This window comes from Thamnophis sirtalis, unplaced genomic scaffold, assembly GCF_051295495.1.
Source record: "Thamnophis sirtalis isolate CommonGarterSnake01/CBP01778 unplaced genomic scaffold, rThaSir2_p1.2 scaffold_3, whole genome shotgun sequence".
In the NCBI taxonomy this organism is placed as follows: domain Eukaryota; kingdom Metazoa; phylum Chordata; class Lepidosauria; order Squamata; family Natricidae; genus Thamnophis; species Thamnophis sirtalis.
The window spans coordinates 18,282,636-18,301,034 of NW_028261383.1; the positions used below are offsets into that span (position 1 = coordinate 18,282,636).

General features: G+C 45.6%; 1 protein-coding gene across 1 annotated transcript in view; it reads left to right on the forward strand.

The window, feature by feature from the left end:
• The window catches only part of LOC148047340 (uncharacterized), a 33,931-nt gene that overhangs the window by 10,369 nt on the left and 5,163 nt on the right, over nt 1-18,399 (forward strand). The window contains exons 3-4 of the mRNA XM_087711384.1: nt 15,154-15,221; nt 17,522-17,651. Of these exons, the coding sequence (XP_087567510.1) occupies nt 15,165-15,221; nt 17,522-17,651 (187 nt within the window). The 5' untranslated portion in view covers nt 15,154-15,164. The remainder of the gene's footprint in view (nt 1-15,153; nt 15,222-17,521; nt 17,652-18,399) is intronic.

The following is an 18,399-nucleotide window of genomic DNA, read 5'->3' on the forward strand; positions in this document are numbered from 1 at the left end:
AGCCTGAACCTCCCACCCCCACCCCGATGGTCAACTTCGGTGGGACAAAGAGAGACAGAGACAAACTGGAATGCTGGGCTCACCCAAAGACCACCCCGACAACTATCGCTGGAGCCGGGTGCCGTGAGAAAACACCAGACGAGTGAATTCCCTGACTATTGGAGCCAAAGGTACTTTGGGGAAAGGAGGGGAGGCGAGGAAGGAGAATGCAGCAGCTACCAGCACCAGGGGCCCATGAGAAAGCCCCAGCGGAGTGAATTACCTGATTATTGGGGTCAGACATATTTGGGGGAAAGAAGGGGGGAGGAGGAAAGAGACTGGAGAAATTGGCAACGTTACCCACGCCAGACATCTCCCCCTCCCCCTCGGCCTGCTTCACCCCCTGCGGCTAGAGGTTTTGCTGACCAAGGAGGGCCTCCCCCCCGAAGACATCGGATGGCTAAAATCCCTCCCTTGCCTGTGCGTTACAATGGTGATTCTGCTAGCCTGGCCTCTTTTCTTATGCAAGTGTTTAATTACATGGAGATTTATGGCCGTGATTTTGAAACTGACGTCATGAGGGTCAGAATGGTTCTTTTGTCATTAGATGGTGAGGCTGCTAAATGGTCAACTGCTTTGCATATGTCTGGCTCTCCCCTCCTGGGGAATTTCAACCGTTTTATGGAGGCTTTCCGCCAACGTTTTGATGACCCGTTAACTGAGAAGCGGAGCAAATTGAAGTTTCTAACCTTTGAACAAGACGATAGACCTGTCGCCCAATACATCCAGGAATTTCAGTGTCTTTCACAATACATGAGAGGCTGGGGGGAGGACGCCCTACTGGACAGATTTGCTGAAGGATTGAATGAGGACATTTATCAGCAATGTGTCAATCGTAACCTGCCTAGACGTTTAATCACTTGGTTTGAGCATGCAGCGGACGCTGAACTCGACTTAACCCGTCTCCGTTATGCTAAAGAGGAAAGAAGGAAGCGGAAAGAGAGGGCTGCCAAGTCCCTCCCCCCTCCAGCCTCTCAATCGCTTTTCAAACGACGAGGTGAAGCGAGGGGGCCCCCTTCTGGCCTCTCCAGGCCTTTAACATGCTTTCGCTGTGGCAAATTAGGGCACACCGCCACCGAATGTCGTGCTAAATTACCCCTCTCTGCTCAACTCCCTCCCAAACGTGAGGAAAAGTCTGGCAGAGGCCCTGAAAAGAAGAAGAAGGAAACGGCTTTCGCTGGGGAATCCAACCCCCCTCCTTTTGCCCAGCCATTAGAGGGAGACGCGGACGCTAACTCCTCTTCTTCGGAGGACTCCGATGACGACACATCGCCTCACTGGGTGAGTTCAAACAAGGGGCCCCTGCTAATCCCTATTGAATTAAAAGTTCCTCCGGAGGGGACACCTGCCACCCTCCTGGCCTTACTTGATTCAGGCTGTTCCTGATCCATGATCAACCCAGCCATGGTGGAAAAATTGGGCCTCAAATTGCGCACTTTGAAAACCCCAATTGTGTTTTGCCAAATAGATGGATCCATTGCGGGGGGGGGGGGGGCGCCCATTTTTTTACGGAGCCTTTGGAAATGAGGATGGGTACCCATACTGAATTAATCTCTTTTGTGGTCGCACCTGGCATGGACAGGCCACTCATTTTGGGCATCCCATGGCTCCGGAAGTGGAACCCTCACATAAATTGGCGGACAGGCCGCTTACGCGTTCGCTCGAAGGTGCCTCCAGTGGGGGAGGGCTCTCTGGACCAACCTATCACTGACGTTCCTGAAGTGGCCGCTAGAGGGCAGGAGAGGATTGCAGGAGAGGAGAAAATTCCGAAAGAATATCTGGATCTTAAGGACGTCTTCAGCGAACAATCTTCGGACATTCTGCCCCCCCACAGGCCTACTGATTGCTCCATAGACATTTTACCCGGGGTTAAGCTCCCTAAACCCCGGATTTACTCCATGTCGCCCAGGGAAATGGAGGAGATGCGTTCTTTCATTGACAAAAATTTGAAACGTGGTTTCATTGAACCGGCTCGACCCAAAGTGGCTGCCCCTGTACTGTTTCGTGAAAAAAAAGATGGTTCTCTTCGTTTATGCTGTGATTTTAGAAATCTTAACGCTGTATCAACTCAGAACCTCTACCCACTCCCATTGATGAAAGACTTGTTGGCACAGCTAGGGAAGGGCCACATCTTCACTAAATTGGACCTCCGAGAAGCTTACTATAGAGTACGCATTAAGGAAGGGGACGAATGGAAGACTGCTTTTAACTGCCCTCTTGGTTGCTTCCAGTTCCGGGTTATGCCTTTTGGCCTACAGGGGGCTCCTGCTGTTTTCATGCAACTTATTAATGAGATCTTGCACGATCATCTCTACAAGGGCGTTATCGTATACCTGGACGATATCCTCATTTATACTCGCAGTTATGACCACCACGTCACTCTGGTGCGCACTGTTCTGAAAAAACTCCGTGCCGCTGACCTTTATGCCAAATTGTCTAAGTGTGAGTTTCACCAAACTAAAATTGACTATCTGGGCTACCGCATCTCCCCTGATGGCATTGAAATGGACCCTGAAAAAGTAAAAGCGGTCACTGAGTGGGACGCGCCCAAAACTCGTAAGCAATTGCAAAAATTTTTGGGTTTCGCTAATTTCTACCGTCAATTCATTCCCTCTTTTGCTGAGATTGCTCTCCCTATTACTAATTTGCTCAAGACGAAGGGCGACCCGAAGCCTAAACCTAATAAGCCTTTAGACTGGAACATGGAATGCCAAGCGGCATTCGAGAAACTTAAACGCCTTTTTGCCGCTGAACCAGTTCTTAAGCATCCTGATCTCGACCGGCCTTTCGTCGTCCAGGCTGATGCCAGTGATGTCGCCGTAGGGGCCATTCTGCTGCAAGCCAACGACCAAGGTAACTTGCAGCCCTGCGCATACACCTCCCGTAAACTCACTGACACGGAGCGGCGTTGGGCGGTTTGGGAGAAGGAGGCTTTCGCGGTCCGGTGGGCCCTCGCTACTTGGCGCCATTTCCTAGAAGGCGCTACACACCCATTTGAGGTTTGGACTGACCACAAGAACTTGGAAGCGTTACGAACGCCTCGTCGTCTCTCCCCCAAACAGATGCGATGGGCCCAATATTTCAACCATTTCAATTTCACTCTAAAGTATATCCCGGGTGGAAAGAACTTCATGGCGGATGCTTTGTCCCGATTACCTCAATATAATTGCTCTAAACTGAGTATCGTTCAACCGCTCCTGGCAGCTCCGGTACTCACACGTCAACAGACCCAAGCTCAGAGGGAAGTGCCCCAAGATCTACTTTCTGACCTTAAAAAAGCTCTTCCTCAAGACGACTGGTTTCTGAACCATCGGGACGAGTGCACCATGAGGGACGATCTACCGTGGATTGGTGCTAAATTGTACATCCCCGCATCCCTACGACTTGTCCTTCGTCGCGCTCATGACTCCAGATTGGCGGGTCATTTTTGGTTCGTGAAAACTTTGCATCTCGTGAAGAGACAATTCTGGTGGCCCTCTTTAAAAAAGGACATTGAACTTTATGTGGCCAGTTGCCCAGTTTGCGCTACCGCCAAAAAACCGCCGGGGAAACCGCAGGGACTACTCCAGTCCGTCGCTCGCCCGGTTGCCCCTTGGAAGGAGATTTCTATGGACTTTATTGTTGAGCTTCCCGAAAGCCAGGGGCATACCGTTATCTGGGTGGTCACTGATTTGTTTTCCAAGCAAGTTCATTTCGTGCCTTGTCACAAACTTCCTTCCGCCAAGGCATTGGCTAAACTGTTCCTTTCACACATCTACCGTTTGCATGGGGTGCCCGACCGTATTATCTCCGATCGTGGGGTCCAATTCACATCTACTTTTTGGAAGGAATTTCTCAAACGCATTGGGTCCGCCCAGGGCCTTAGCTCCGCCTACCATCCTCAGACTAATGGCGGCTGTGAACGTACAAATTCCGTCCTTGAGCAATATTTACGTTGTTTCATCAATTATCAACAGGACGATTGGGTCGACTTGTTACCACATGCTGAGGTGGCCTACAACAACTTGGTTCACTCCAGCACGGGGTTCACCCCTTTTCGGGTCGTTTACGGCCAAGATTTTGTTCCTATTCCCGAATTGCCTACTGACCAACCACAAGTTCCTTCGGTTGCGCACTGGAGTGAGCGTCTCAGTCGCATTTGGCCTCTGACTCTTTCCACTTTGGACGCTGCCCATAAGGCCCATAAGAAGCAAGCTGATAAAAAACGCTCTCAGCCCTATGAATACCGCCTTGGGGATTTGGTGTATTTGTCCACAAAATTCTTGCACACTACACAAAAATCAAAGAAATTAGGACCCAAGTATGTTGGCCCTTTCCCTATTGTGAAAGTCATCAATCCTGTTTCTGTTCGTTTACAATTGCCTAAACACCTCAACCGAATCCACCCGGTGTTCCACATCAACCTCATCAAACCTGTTCGGGTTTCCCACTTACGCCCCCCAGATGAACCTCCGCCTGCTCCGTTGCTGATTGATGGGGAACATCATTTTGAAGTTCGTGAAATTCTTGATTCCCGCAGGCACCGTAACCGCATCCAATACCTGGTGGCTTGGAAGCACTTTCCCCCCTCCCACACGGAATGGGTTGATAAATCCCACGTTCGTGCTCCCCGCCTGCTACAGAAATTTTATGCTGCTTATCCCGACAAGCCTTGACTTTTCTCCCCTCCCTCTTCTTTTTGTGTTTTGTCGTTTGTCTGTTTTGTTTGTTTTTTTCTTCCAGGCCTGACAGCCTTTTTCCGGGGGACGGCCGGATGTCAGCTTCTGCCTTGCTGTTGCTTCAGCTGCCATGGAACGGGAAGAGGGGGCTGGTATTTGGGAGGGGTTAATTGATGTGCTGGAGGAATGTTCTAGGATGTACCAGTCGTTGGGATTGCGCATGCGTCTGTGTTTCCCGCCTGCATCAACGGCCTCGACATTCCATCTTTCGGCCTGTCTTTTTGAAGTTATCTCACACCTGACACTTGAAGGACTTATGATTGGACTGGAGCTTTGATCCTAAGGGGGGGGGGAACGGGCTATTCTATATATCAATTGCTTTCGCGCCAAATTAAGCAGACTTTGCTTTGCTACTGCTCGCTTACCATTTATAATTAGTAAAAGTACTTTTGATTTCCAATCCATGGAGTCTCTTAGTCTTCTTTCCTAATTATGTAATGGAGTGGTGCCTGACAAGTCCTCTTATTTCTCATAGCAGAATCTACATAAGATTAGCCAAGACTCCAGAAGATAGGCTTTCTACCTGGGGCTGCCCCTGAAGAGTGTTTGAAGACTACAGTTGGTCCAGAACGCAGCCGCGCGAGCGATAATGTGTGTACCTAGATACACCCATGTTACATCTATCCTCTGTGAGCTGCACTGGCTCCCCATTGGTCTCTGGATGCGCTTCAAGGTGCTAGTTGTTACTTTTAAAGCCCTACATGGTATAGGACCTGGCTACCTGAGAGACCGCCTCCTGCCATTCACCTCCCAACGACCAATAAGATCTCACAGGTTGGGCCTCCTTCGGGTGCCATCGACCAGACAATGCCAGCTGGCGGCCACCCGGGGGAGAGCCTTCTCTGTAGCTGCACCGGCCCTGTGGAACGATCTGCCCTTCATGGTATTGGACCTGGGTACTTGAGAGACTGCCTTCTGCCAATTACCTCCCATAGACCCATTAGATCGCACAGGGTCGGCCTCTTCCGCGTTCCGTCTACCAGCCAATGGCATCTGGCTACTACCCGGGGGAGGGCCTTCTCTGTTGCAGCTCTGGCCCTTTGGAATGAACTCCCCGCGGAGATTCGGACCCTCACCCCTTTCCAGGCCTTCCGGAAAGCCGTCAAAACCTGGCTGTGCCGGCAGGCCTGGGGTTGATGAGTTCCCCTCCCCTCTCGACTTGTATGGCCGTATGACTCTTGTGTATTTTAATTATATGTATTGTGTTTGTATCCCCTTTCCCCTTTTGAGTTGTTTGCCGCCCTGAGTCCCTCCTGGAGAAGGGCGGCATACAAATAAATTAAATCTTAATCTTAATCTACCCATAGAGATCTGGACCCTTACTACTCTCCGTAAAGCGACCAAGACCTGGCTGTTCCGGCAGGCCTGGGGCTGTTGATTATATCCAGCCCCACTTAGACTGAAAGGATGGTGTATTATTTTAATAATTGTATCTTTTCTTAAATTTTTTAAATGTTTTTTTTTATCTTGCTTGTGAGCCACCCAGAGTCCCAATGGGAATGGGCGGCATACAAATTCTATTAAACTAAACTAAACTAGGCTTAAGATACAGAAGGATCTTGACAGACTTGAACATTAGGTGCTATCTAACAAAATAAAATTCAATAGTGAAAAAATTAAGGTTTATATTTAAGCAAGAAAAGCAAAATGCACAGGTATAGTATAGGTGGTACCTTGCTCAATAGTAGTAACTGTGAAAGGGATCTTGGAGTCCTAGTGGACAACCATTTAAATATGAGCCAGCAGTGTGCAGCAGCTGCCAAAAAAGCCAACACAGAGGGATAGAATCAAGATCACATGAAGTGTTAATACCACTTTATAATGCCTTGGTAAGGCCACACTTGGAATACTGCATTCAGTTTTGGTCACGACGATGTAGAAAAGATGTGGAGACTCTAGAAAGAGTGCAGAGAAGAGCAACAAAGATGATTAGGGGACTGGAGACTAAAATATGAAGAACGGTTGCAGGAACTAGGTATGTCTAGTTTAGTGAAAAGAAGGACTAGGAGTGACATAGCAGTGTTCCAATGTCTCGGGTTGCCACAAAGAAGAGGGAATCAAACTATTCTCCAAAGCCCCTGAGGGCCGGGCAAGAAGCAATGGGTGGAAACTAATCAAGGAGAGAAGCAACTTAGAACTAAGGAGAAATTTCCTGACAGAACAATTAATCAGTGGAACAACTTGACTCCACAAGTTGTGAATGCTCCAACACTGGAAGTTTTTAAGAAGATGTTGGATAACCATTTGTCTGAATGGTATTGGGTTTCCTCCCTAGGTAGGGGGTTGGACTAGAAGACCTCCAAGGTCCCTTCCAATTCTGTTATTCTATGTATACAGAAGAGAAGCCAAGTATAAAGTATTTGGCAAAGTATAATAAAACGGGCACGACCCCATCCACAACTACCTATACAAGGGAGTGATCAGTTCCCAGGGGAGTCAGCTCCTTTTGGGGTCCCAACCACGAGACCAGCCCTGACTGTTTTGCCCAAAAGGCACAACAGGTAAAGGAGAAAGAAAGAGAAACCTGTCCTTAAAGCAAGTCTGGGTGTGACCCTTCACTTGCACCCAAATTGTGGGGCAGGCTTTAGCTAGTTAACTAAAGGACAGCAAATTCCCTATCTAACTATGTTCCTAAAGAGGGAACTTCCAGCTTACCTCTGATCCAAAGAAGATTGTGTTCGAAAGGAGCAGCCTCTGGTTATCTGGAGGCCAAAAGCCAGGAAGTTGTAAAAAATCCCAGATGGATACCAGATCTCTTCCAGCAACTCTTTTTTCCTGGCTGACGGCACCAAAAAACTCATAAGAAAATTCCAATAGGAAACAAATGCAACAACACAAACAAGAATTCTTACTTTGAAGATCAGAGGTTTATTGTTTCTAATAATTTGGAACATTAGAAATGAAGAGATATAAGAGATATAATAACAGTAATACACTGCATTAACCTATTAATGCAGAGGGCCAATGAGAAATAGCATGTTCTACAAGGACAGCTATAAATCAAAGCGCCCTGAGCCGATCTTGAACTCATAACCTTTATACTGTTCTTCTAACTGCATACTTGCTTCACAACTTCCCTAACTGTCCCTTTCTGTGAACACCTGTGTACATTACTTTCAATTCCTCATTTCCAACAGTTTCACTCTTCCTGTTTTAAACGAATCCATACAAGTGCATATTTTAGAAAACAAACATATAGCATAAAAATATTACCAATTACATATATGTATAGCATGTCGTTTGGTCACAAACATTTGTGCATCACTGCTTTCAATTGTGTATAGAATCAGAAATTGTCAATCAAATATACATGGGTACATTATTATTATTAAATTATATGTTCAATTTACTCTTGTTATTCCTTCATTTTAAACATCTAGGAATTAAATTCACTAATTTTGTCACTTTGTCAAAGAATGCAATAAGATTAGTCTGGCATGATCTGTTTTTGACAAACCCATGTTGGCTTTTGGCTATTACATTGTTTACTTCTAGGTGTTCGCTAATTTGGTGCTTGATTATCTTTTCCAGAATCTTTCCTGGTATTGAGGTCAGGCTGATAGATTTGTAGTTTCCTGGATCTGTTTTTTCCCCCTTTTTTGAAGATGGGAACCACATCAGTTCTTTTCCAGTCCTCTGGCAGTTCCCCGGTGCTCCAGGATCTCTGAAAGATATAGTTCAGTGGTTCTGAGATCTGGCCCTGGTGATTTGAACTCGTCTAGGATAAACAGGTGGTCACTTACCATTTTCTTCCCTATTTCAACTTGTGTTCCTAATCTTGTTTTTTGTGTTTTTTGCTGTTTTTGATAGGTTGGACTGTTTTATCCCTTTGTGTAAAGACGGGTGCAAAAAATGAGTTAAATAGTTCTGCTTTCTTCCTGTTGCTTGTCACCTTCTTGCCACTTTCTCCCAGCAATGGACCAATTGTTTCCTTAACTTTTCTCTTGTTTTTAACATGTTGGAAGGAGCTTTTTTTGTTGTTGTTTTTTACTTATGTGGCAAGCCTTTCTTCATTGTGAGCCTTACCTTTCCTCACTTCATCTTTACATGCTCGGGCTATTTGCTGATCTTCTGCCTTCATTATGTCCCCCTCTTTCCACTTTTTTTATTTTTTTTGTCTTTCAATTTGTCAGAGAGTTCTCTATGCAGCCATGCTGGTTTCTTTTGGGAGCTGTTATTTTTCTTCTTCATTGGTATTGTGCTAGACTGGGTTTTTGTAATCTCATTTTTCAAAATTTCCCAAGCTTCTTGAGTTGTTTTCCCCTTGAGGATTCTCGTCCATGGAATTCTTCCCAAGTTCCCTCTACGTTTATTGAAATTAGCTCTCTTAAAGTCCAAGACTCTAGTTTGACTTTGTTCTACTACTTGTGTTTGCATAATGTTGAATTCCAATATTGCATGGTCACTTACTCTCAGGGTTCCTGTGGCTTCAACACCTTCTATCATTTCCTCTCTGTTAGTGAGAATTAAGTCCAATATGGCTGATCCCCTTGTTCCCTTCTCTACTTTTTGGGAAACAAAGTTGCCTGCTAGGTTTGTTAGGAACCTGTTGGATCTTCCACTTGGTTCAGAATTTGTTTCCCAGTTGATGTCAGGGTAGTTAAAATCCCCCATTACTATTGTGATGTGCTTCTTACATACCTTAGTTAGCTGACTAGCAAAAAGTTCATCTACTTCCTCTGCTTGGTTCTGTGGCCTGTAGTATAGACTTTGTAGTAATGACATTGCCATATGTCATTCCCGCCCCCCAACCTTTAATAGTGACTCAAATGCATTCAGGATAGTTCTCATCATTGTTGTGCTCTATTTCTCTAGATATGTAGTTATTTCTTATATATAGTGCAACTCCACCTCCTGTTTTATTTGGTCTATTTATTTTAAATAATTTAAATCCTTCTAGCTGTATGTTCCATTTGTGAGTTTCATCCCACCAAGTTTCTGTAATGGCAACAATATCGTATCTGCCCTCATTTACTTGAATTTCTAATTCACCCTGTTTATTCTGCATACTCTGCATTGGTGTATAGACATTTGAGTCCATTTTGATTAACCCTATGTTTACTATCTACATAACCTGTGTTATGCCTGACTGCCCCTATTTTCTTGCCACCTGTATGATTCGTGCACATGGTATGGCACTCACTATTAAATGCTTGGTTTTGCTTGACAGTAGGAGTGATAATCTTACCCGCACAAACATCTATGTTATATGCACTGATAATCCTATGAACTTTAGATTACTGGGGACAGAAATGTTCTGTATAAATTAATTCTCTGCTCCCGCTGTTCAGTTTAAATGTTTCTTTTTATAGCAATAGCAATAGCAGTAGACTTATATACCGCTTCATAGGCCTTTCAGGCCTCTCTAAGCGGTTTACAGAGAGTCAGCATATTGCCCCCAACAATCTGGGTCCTCATTTTACCCACCTCGGAAGGATGGAAGGCTGAGTCAACCCTGAGCCGGTGAGATTTGAACCGCTGACCTGCTGATCTAGCAGTAGCCTGCAGTGCTGCATTTAACCACTGCGCCACCTTGGCTCTTTATCAAGAAAATTTATCAGTTTATCAAGAAAGTTTATCAAGAAAATCTGTGAATTTAATTCCAAGTAACTCAGTCCCTTTCTTGGATGCAATCCATCTCTTTTGTACAGTTTTTCATTGGACCAGCTGCAGACATCATGACAATAAAACCAAAGCTTTCTCTTTTACACTATCTTAAACATTATATCTTAAACATAAACACCATATCTTAAACATTAAATTAGGAATCAGTGATTGATTAATGGAACTAAATGAACTTTATTTTTCCAAGAAATAATTTTGAATGAACTTTATTATTGCGAGAAATATAGCATTTTAAAATGGATTTGTGAAATACAAGAATAGAAGAAATAAAAGAGCAGAGTAACAGTGCCATCTAGAGGCAAAAGTGGAAACGAAGATTAAAAAGCTAAGAGAAGCAATTTTCAGAGTGTGGGAATTTAGATGATAATAAGTTGCTTTGACTGAACAAAAGATAGAGAGCGGAACACTGGGTTTCCCCCCCTTTGTTGAATAGTTCTTGGATCTTAAAAGCAAAAATATAAAAAGAAAATGAAGCTGTGGAAGGCACTCTCATGAATTGTGGAATAAGCCTTCTGCTATCTATTTCTTCTCGGCTCTCTCAGGAAAGGCGCAGCTTCGCTTCAGGGGAGAAAAATGCGATTTCCCTTCTTGAAACCCCCATCTCTTTTGCTCAGAACATCTGGACAAAGCAGCTCCTTCTGATTTCTCACCCCTGGTAGGGGGAATATCTGGCTAGATTAGGTGGGATCCCTGCAGATTCTCTCCCCCTCTTCCTGGTTTAGTTGAGGATTTTCCATGACTTCCCTTCGGATTGGGGGTGATAGTGTCCGTGACGCCCAAGTCTTCCCTGACTATGGGGTGCGCCTCCCCACTTCTCATCCAGCGCAGAAACTCTTCCTTCAGCAGAAATCTTCATCTGTGAAATGGAGGGTGTCCCAGCAAGATGCTTCCAACCCCAGAGGAGACTCGGGGGGTCTGAATTGGAAGGGGGAGCCTTTTTCTCAGACTTTTGACTTGGGGGGGGGAGGGCATAAGCAGCAGAACCAATGAGAATTCTCCGTACTTGAGCATCATCTGTCTCCAAGCAGAGTCCTTTGTGTCTGAAGGAGAGAATTCCGCTGAGGGAGTGAAGCTGAGAAAGTGGGGGGGGAGGGGGATTCACGCCTTAAATTCCCCAAAGGGCTTCAGCTTCCTACTGTCATCTCTGGAGGGGCATTTCCCCCTCAATCCCTACGTGAAAATGGTTTTTCCCCCCTTCCTCTTCATAGTTTAGCTTTATCTTCCTTTTCCCTTTCTGACTTTGACAATTCCACCTTTTTCTCCAGCAGGAGACGAGACACCATTTCCCCCCCTCTTCGTTTCACAATGAAGGAGACTGGTTGTGAGGTAAAATTTCTGGTATAACTGGAGATTTCAAGGTTTCCCTCCATTTTGGAACCGGTTCCCCCCCCCCTTTCTCCTCAGTCTCTTTCCACAGGTGCCAGAGATGAATCATCTGAGAAAGGCAGCTGTATGTATCAAATTAAAGAAATAAAAAAAACAAATGAGTTTAAAGAAAAGATCAAACAATCATGCAAGTGTTAAACTGGGTGTAGAGGGGATGGCCTAAAGAGACAGGAAGTGTAGAATTTAAGCCATTCCATGTAAGGCAGTATGAACTTTCCGTGCAAAAGTATTGCCTTTTGTGGGGGAACCGGGTAGTGATACCCTCAAGGCTAAGGAAATCATTGCTAGAGATGCTACATAAATGCCACCCTAGGATCCTAAGGATGAAGGCGTTGGCTCATAGCTATCTGTGGTGGCCAAATATAGATAGAGATATCACAGAGTGGATAGCATTGTGCCAAGCATGCCAGGAATCGAGACTGGCACCTCTTTCAGAGCCACCACAGGACTGGGATTCACCGAAAGGCCCCTGGTATAGAATTCACATTGATTTTGCGGGGCCAATAAATGGAATGTCTTTTCTAATTGTCATCGATGCATATTCCAAATGGCTGGAGGTGGCCATGATGAGGTCAACTATGACGGACGCTGTTACCAGGGTATTAAACAAAATGTTTCCAACACATGGGTTGCCGGATATGTTGGTATCGGACAATGGGCCTCAATTTACGGCAACTGCATTCGAGGTATTCCTAGCAAATCAAGGAATACATCATGCCTTTGTCATGCCATTTCACCCCACAAGTAATGTACAAGTGGAATGAATGGTGCGAATGACGAAAGAGGCATTGACTCGGATGGACCCTGGGGACTATCAGGAGAAACTTAATAAGTATTTGTCACCAACACGTCACTCCCTGTGTAACCACCAGTAGGAGCCCAGCTGAATTACGTATGGGTCACTGCCTGAGAACAAATTTAGATAGAATACATCCAGATTATTTGATAGAAACTCAGATGGTCAGAACATTTGAGCAAGGTGACCGAGTATATGCACAAAATTATACTGGTCAACCTCTATGGGTGCCGGCACATATCACAGAAGTCATGGGGCCCGACAAGAAATACAAGAGTGCAGCAAGTCAACACGAAGCCATTGAAGACTAATGTATCTGGACAATTATGTTTGTGTAGTACGAAATTAATGGAACATCCCGCGGGTGGGAAGGGGTGTTACGTCCACGCAGCACGAGCAGAGGCTTTTCCGACTGCCGTGCAAGTGTGGGATGTATTTTCAAGTTATTGGTTAATTGGCTGAGAGCTTCCCTTATAATGAGCAGTCGGTCGGAAACTGGGTTTGGTTTATAGTTTGCTCTTATCTTGAATAAACAGCATTGTTGGAATGTGACTCCTCCTCTGTCCCCCCCCCCACTTATTTTCCTGCTTGTGGCTTCCCTGCCTGTGACCCATCTTCCTCCTCCTCAGGGCAGAGTTCGCGGGGGGGGTTCCCCAGAGAGCCTCCTGGTCCTCGTCTTCTGACCGCTCGGTCGTTTCTGACAGGATTTGGCCCCCTTGGAGCTGTCAGAGGGACAGACAAGTTCAAATCCTTCTGAGATATTTTTCTCCATCCCCGGCAGGAGAGGAAGATGGAGAAAGTGCAGCTGCTGGAGACCTTGAAGCCTTTCCCTAACAGGGAGGCATTGAGAGGAACCTTTCTTCCTACTACCAAGCCCATCATCCCCGCCCTCTCCCTTCCCCTCAGCCACGCTCCTCTTCCCCTTGCTTAATAGAATCCTGGCACTTTGCCCCAAATCCTCCAGGGGGCGCCCTCTGCCAAGGGAAGGGAACTCCAGGCGCTTCCCCATTGGCCCACTGGAGGGCGAACGTCACGGCTGGCTTTCTAGAGGAGGCAGCGAAAGAAGTGACATCAATGAGCCTTGCCTCTCTAGGACGCCACCCACTCGCCCTCCTTAACCCCTGGGGCTCCGCAGGAGGCGGAGAGGCTGCGAGAGAGTGAGGGGGGTGAGGTTCTTCTTGGGTCCCATGTTCCCCAGCCGCCTCTCTCTGCAGGGAGAAGCGAGGATCCGGGGAAGAGCCCGAGTGGGGGGAGGGGAGGGTCCGTTTTGCGGAGGCCCAGCGGAAAAGGAGAGAAGCCGGGCGAGGAGGAGGCAGAATTCGCACCAGGCTCCCCGAGGGCTCGATCCTGTCTCCGGAGGGGGAGAGAAGCTTGGCGGCCTCTCCAGCTGCCTCCTTCCCGGCCCTGCGCTGGGATGAGCCGCTTGGGGTTCCGGGCGGGTTGAGTGAAGGTTGTTCAGTGGCTGAATTCCACTTTCTAATTCTTGGCTTTTCTTTTTCTTTTCATCTCAGATAGAGAAACTGGAAGCCATTTGGGGTCTTTGAAAGGCAGAATTTTCTGTTGGGGGGGGGGACAAAAGAGCAGAATAACCTGCAGGGATCCGTCCTGGGGCACCAGAAATGGTCCCGTGAAGGAAAAGGCATCTGGAGACCCACCAGAGTCCTTGGACCCATCTGGAGTTGCTCTGCAGGACAGAGAAAGGATGGCGACACAAACTTTTGCCAAGGAGGGAAGCAAAAAAGGCCCTTCGGCTGCTCAGCCTGGGAAGGGAGGGGAGCTCTGGACAAGGACTGGGCAGAAGATGCTGGAGGAGGAAACCATCCTCCCTTCCGAAGTTCAGTCCTTGGGTTTAATCCAATACTGGGAGGCTGAAGGTCCTCGAGGACTTTGCAGCCGACTCCATGACATTTGCAGGCGATGGCTGAGACCAGAAAAACACTCCAAAGCCCAGATGCTGGACCTGGTGGTTCTGGAGCATCTCCTGGGTCTCCTGCCTCCGGAGATGGAGAGCTGGATTCGGGAGTGTGGAGCAGAGAGCAGCTCCCAGGCGGTGGCCCTGGCGGAAGGCTTCCTCCTGAGCCAGGCGGAGGAGCAGAAGGAGCAGGTCCAATTGCAGGTGAGAGATTTTAGGGACCTCAGAAGGGAATAGAGAAAGTGTTTGAATACTTCACCCCTCTTTGGCCTTCATCATACGTGGCAATTCACCTATTCTTGTAGGACGTTGTTCCATTGTTTTCTCATTCAATCTCACAGGTGGATATTGGGGGTTTTGAGGTTGTGTTCCAAATATAAGAATCCACTTTGTGTTGTGTGACGTACATTAATTCTGCTTCTTTTTTCCTTCCTCCTATTTGAAGGGCTGCAATGTGGAGATCAGAGATCCTGAGGGAAGGAAGAGCCCATCAAATCCCCCTCAGGAGTTATTTTTCAGGAGGATCCCTTGGGAAGATCAAAGTCAGGACAGCTCAGGAGGTAATGGAAAATCCTCCCAATTGCCCATCTGTCTTCTTTTCACTCTCTCTTCTCTTGTATAGAATACCTCCTCCTATTTTGTTAATTATGCATTTTGAAATTATTTGTTCCTTACAGAGAAACAAAGAATGAAGGTTTCTGGTTTTTATGATGGAAATCAAATAACGGTTGAACCTCCAAATCAAGTAAGAAAGGGAAGTTATTAGATTTGTATTCTCCCTTCAGGAAGTGAAGCGGGTGTGCAGAGTGCTCCCTCCTTCTCCCCCCCCCACTTGTTTGGCCTGGATCATTTCTGTGTTATTCCACAACATGGAGAGCAGAATAGCAGGTTCAGCTTGCTGTAAGTCAGCATAGCTTCCTCTGTTTATCTTCTTCTAGGCACTCCTCCAACTTTTAAGTTTACAATCAAGATCACGTGAAGTGTTAATACCACTTTATAATGCCTTGGTAAGGCCACACTTGGAATACGGCATTCAGTTTTGGTCACCACGATGTAGAAAAGATGCAGAGACCCTAGAAAGTGCAGAGAAGAGCAACAAAGAGGATTAGGGGCCTGGAGCCTAAAACATATGAAGAACGGTTGCAGGAACTGGGTATGTCTAGTTTAATGAAAAGAAGGAGTAGGGGAGGCATGATAACAGTGTTCCAATATCTCAACGGTTGCCACAAAGAAGAGGGAGTCAAGCTATTTTCCAAGGCACCTGAGGGTAGAACAAGAAGCAATGGGTGGAAACTAATCAAGGAGAGAAGCAACTTAGAACTGAGGATGAATTTCCTGCCAGTGAGAACAATTAATCAGTGGACAGAAGTTGTCTCCAGAAGTTGTGAATGTCCCAACACTGGAAGTCTTTAAGAAGATGTTGGATAGCCATTTGTCTGAAACAGTAGAGGGTTTCCTGCCTAGGCAGGGGGTTGGACTGGAAGACCTCCAAGGTCCCTTCCAACTCTGCCATTGTATTGTATTACAAGAAGCAATTTTTAAAAAGTCCTTCAAGAAATAGGAATAAACGCATCACAGTGGCAGGAACTGCTAGAGACCCATTTTTTTATTAATTCTTTGACTCGGAATTATGCAAGTTTAATGAAAAATAACTAAATACTCAAATTGCCACATTACCATTTTTAAAAAGCCTCATTCAAAACCTGTAGTTCAAAAATAAACCATATTAAAAAAATAAAGCAGACTATTAAAATCCAAAGGGAGTGGCCGTGTTGAGCATGTAATCATGGAACTTTGAACTACAAAATTATTTCCAATCCTCTGATTTACGCCTCAATTAGGAGATCAAACATTCCCGCTTTGCAATGGCTGAGAAATGACTTTCCCAGCGGAATTTTTTGGTTTTCTTCCTTTCAGCCAATGGGTCAGATTATTAGATCAATCAACGATGGACAGAGTGATAGATCAGTTGATCCTGAAGTGGGATTACTTTACTGAAACTCACCGAAAGTTCTGCAGAATCAATCAACTTGATAAAACATCCCCAAATATTTCTTCAATGAAAGCAATTTTCAGATTTTCCCATTTTCTCATCTAAAATTAGGACGTGTGAAGCATAGCCATTTAACTTAGTACATAGCTTTGCTTTAGGAATTTGGGAACAGAGGAACAGAATGACAAGAGTTGGTAGGGATCTTGGAGGTCTTCTAGTCTAACCCCCTGCTCAGACAGGAAACCCTATAATATTTCAGATAAATGGCTGTCAAATTTCTTCATAAACACCTCCAGTGTTGGAGCACCCACAATTTCTGGAGGCAAGTCATTGCACTGATTAATTGTTCTCACTGTCAGGAAATTTCTCTTTACTTGTAGGTTGGTTCTCTCCTTGAATAGTTTCCACCCATTGCTTCTTGGAACAGCTATCATGTCTCCCCTACTCCTTCTTTTCATGACAATAGACATACCCAATTCCAGCAACCGTTCTTTATATGTTTTAGCCTCTAGTCGACTAATAATTTTGGTTGCTCTTCCCAGCACTCTTTCTAGATCTTTTTTACATCTGGCAACCCAAACTGGATGCAATATTCCAAGTGTGGTCTTAGCAAGGCATTATAAAGTGGTATTAACACTTCATTTGATCCTGATTCTATCCCTCTCTTAATGCAGCCTATGATTCTGTTTGAGGTTTTTTTTGGCAACTGTAGCTTACTGCTGACTCATGTTTAAGTGGTTGTCCATGAGGACTCCAAGATCCCTGTTGCACTTTCTAGTGTTGATCCAGGTATCGCCTATTCTATGCCTGTCCATGTGGTTTTTCTTTCCTAAATGTAGAGCCTTACATTTCCCATTGTTGATTTCCTTTCATTAGATGGGACCCAATCTGTCAATTCTTGTATATCTGGAGCTTATCTTCTGGAGTGTTGATATTCCTGTCAATTTGGTCTTGTCTGCAAATTTGATGAGTTTTCCTTCTATCCTCTTGGCTAAATCATTGATGAAGATAAACAGATCTTGCGAATCCTCTGTTCTTTTTTCTGTGTTCAGGAGAGTCTTGTATCCTTCGAAGAGGTGGCTGTGTATTTCTCTGAGGAGGAATGGTCTCAGATGGATCCTGACCAGAAAGAGCTGCATTCGGAAGTCATGCTTGAAAATCATAGGAATGTGGTCTCTTTGGGTAAGAGTTTTCTAGTCCCCAGTCAGACAGTTCAAGAAGACAGATTATAGTTAGGTTTTTTTTATTAAAAAACCACTAATCAAATATTGTCTCCTGGGAGGGAGAAGGAAAGTATCTGGCTTTCTCATGCTCCAAGGAAGGAAAGAGTCAATGTCTCTTTGCTTAAATGCTTTCTGTGCCATTTCTTATCTGTATTGTTCCATTTCTATTTGAAACTATCTGTGGAGGCTGAGAAGAACAAGGTGTGCTTTTGTGTGTCCTCTGGAGGTCATGTGTGAGGAGTGTGTTGTCATTTGTCCTCTGGAACCTCCAAAATTGTGTGAGAACAGAACTTTCACACTCAGCCCATGGAAGAGCATTTTCCAAATCCAATTCAAGAGCGAAGGCCTCATGCAATGTGACTCAGAGCATCCTCCTTGACATTGGGGAGGTTGAAAACATGCAGAGGGTTTGGGAGGCCAAAAATGAGACCGTTTTTGGCATACAGAGTGCTTCTGGATGCCAGGGTTGGCAAAAACAGAATGCATGGAGGCAAAAAACTATTTTTTCCCTTGTTTTCCTTCTCTGGGTATGTCTTATGTTCCGAAAAATGCGGTACCTTGCAATGATGTTGCGAGCCATCGGTTCCTTTGCCTACTTCGGTGCATTTGCAGAAAAAAGTGGCCTAAAATAGTGAGAGACACTCAAGATCAGGAGTGGGAAATCTAGCACTATTGATCTCACTACAGTGTTTTAGGCCTCTGTTCTC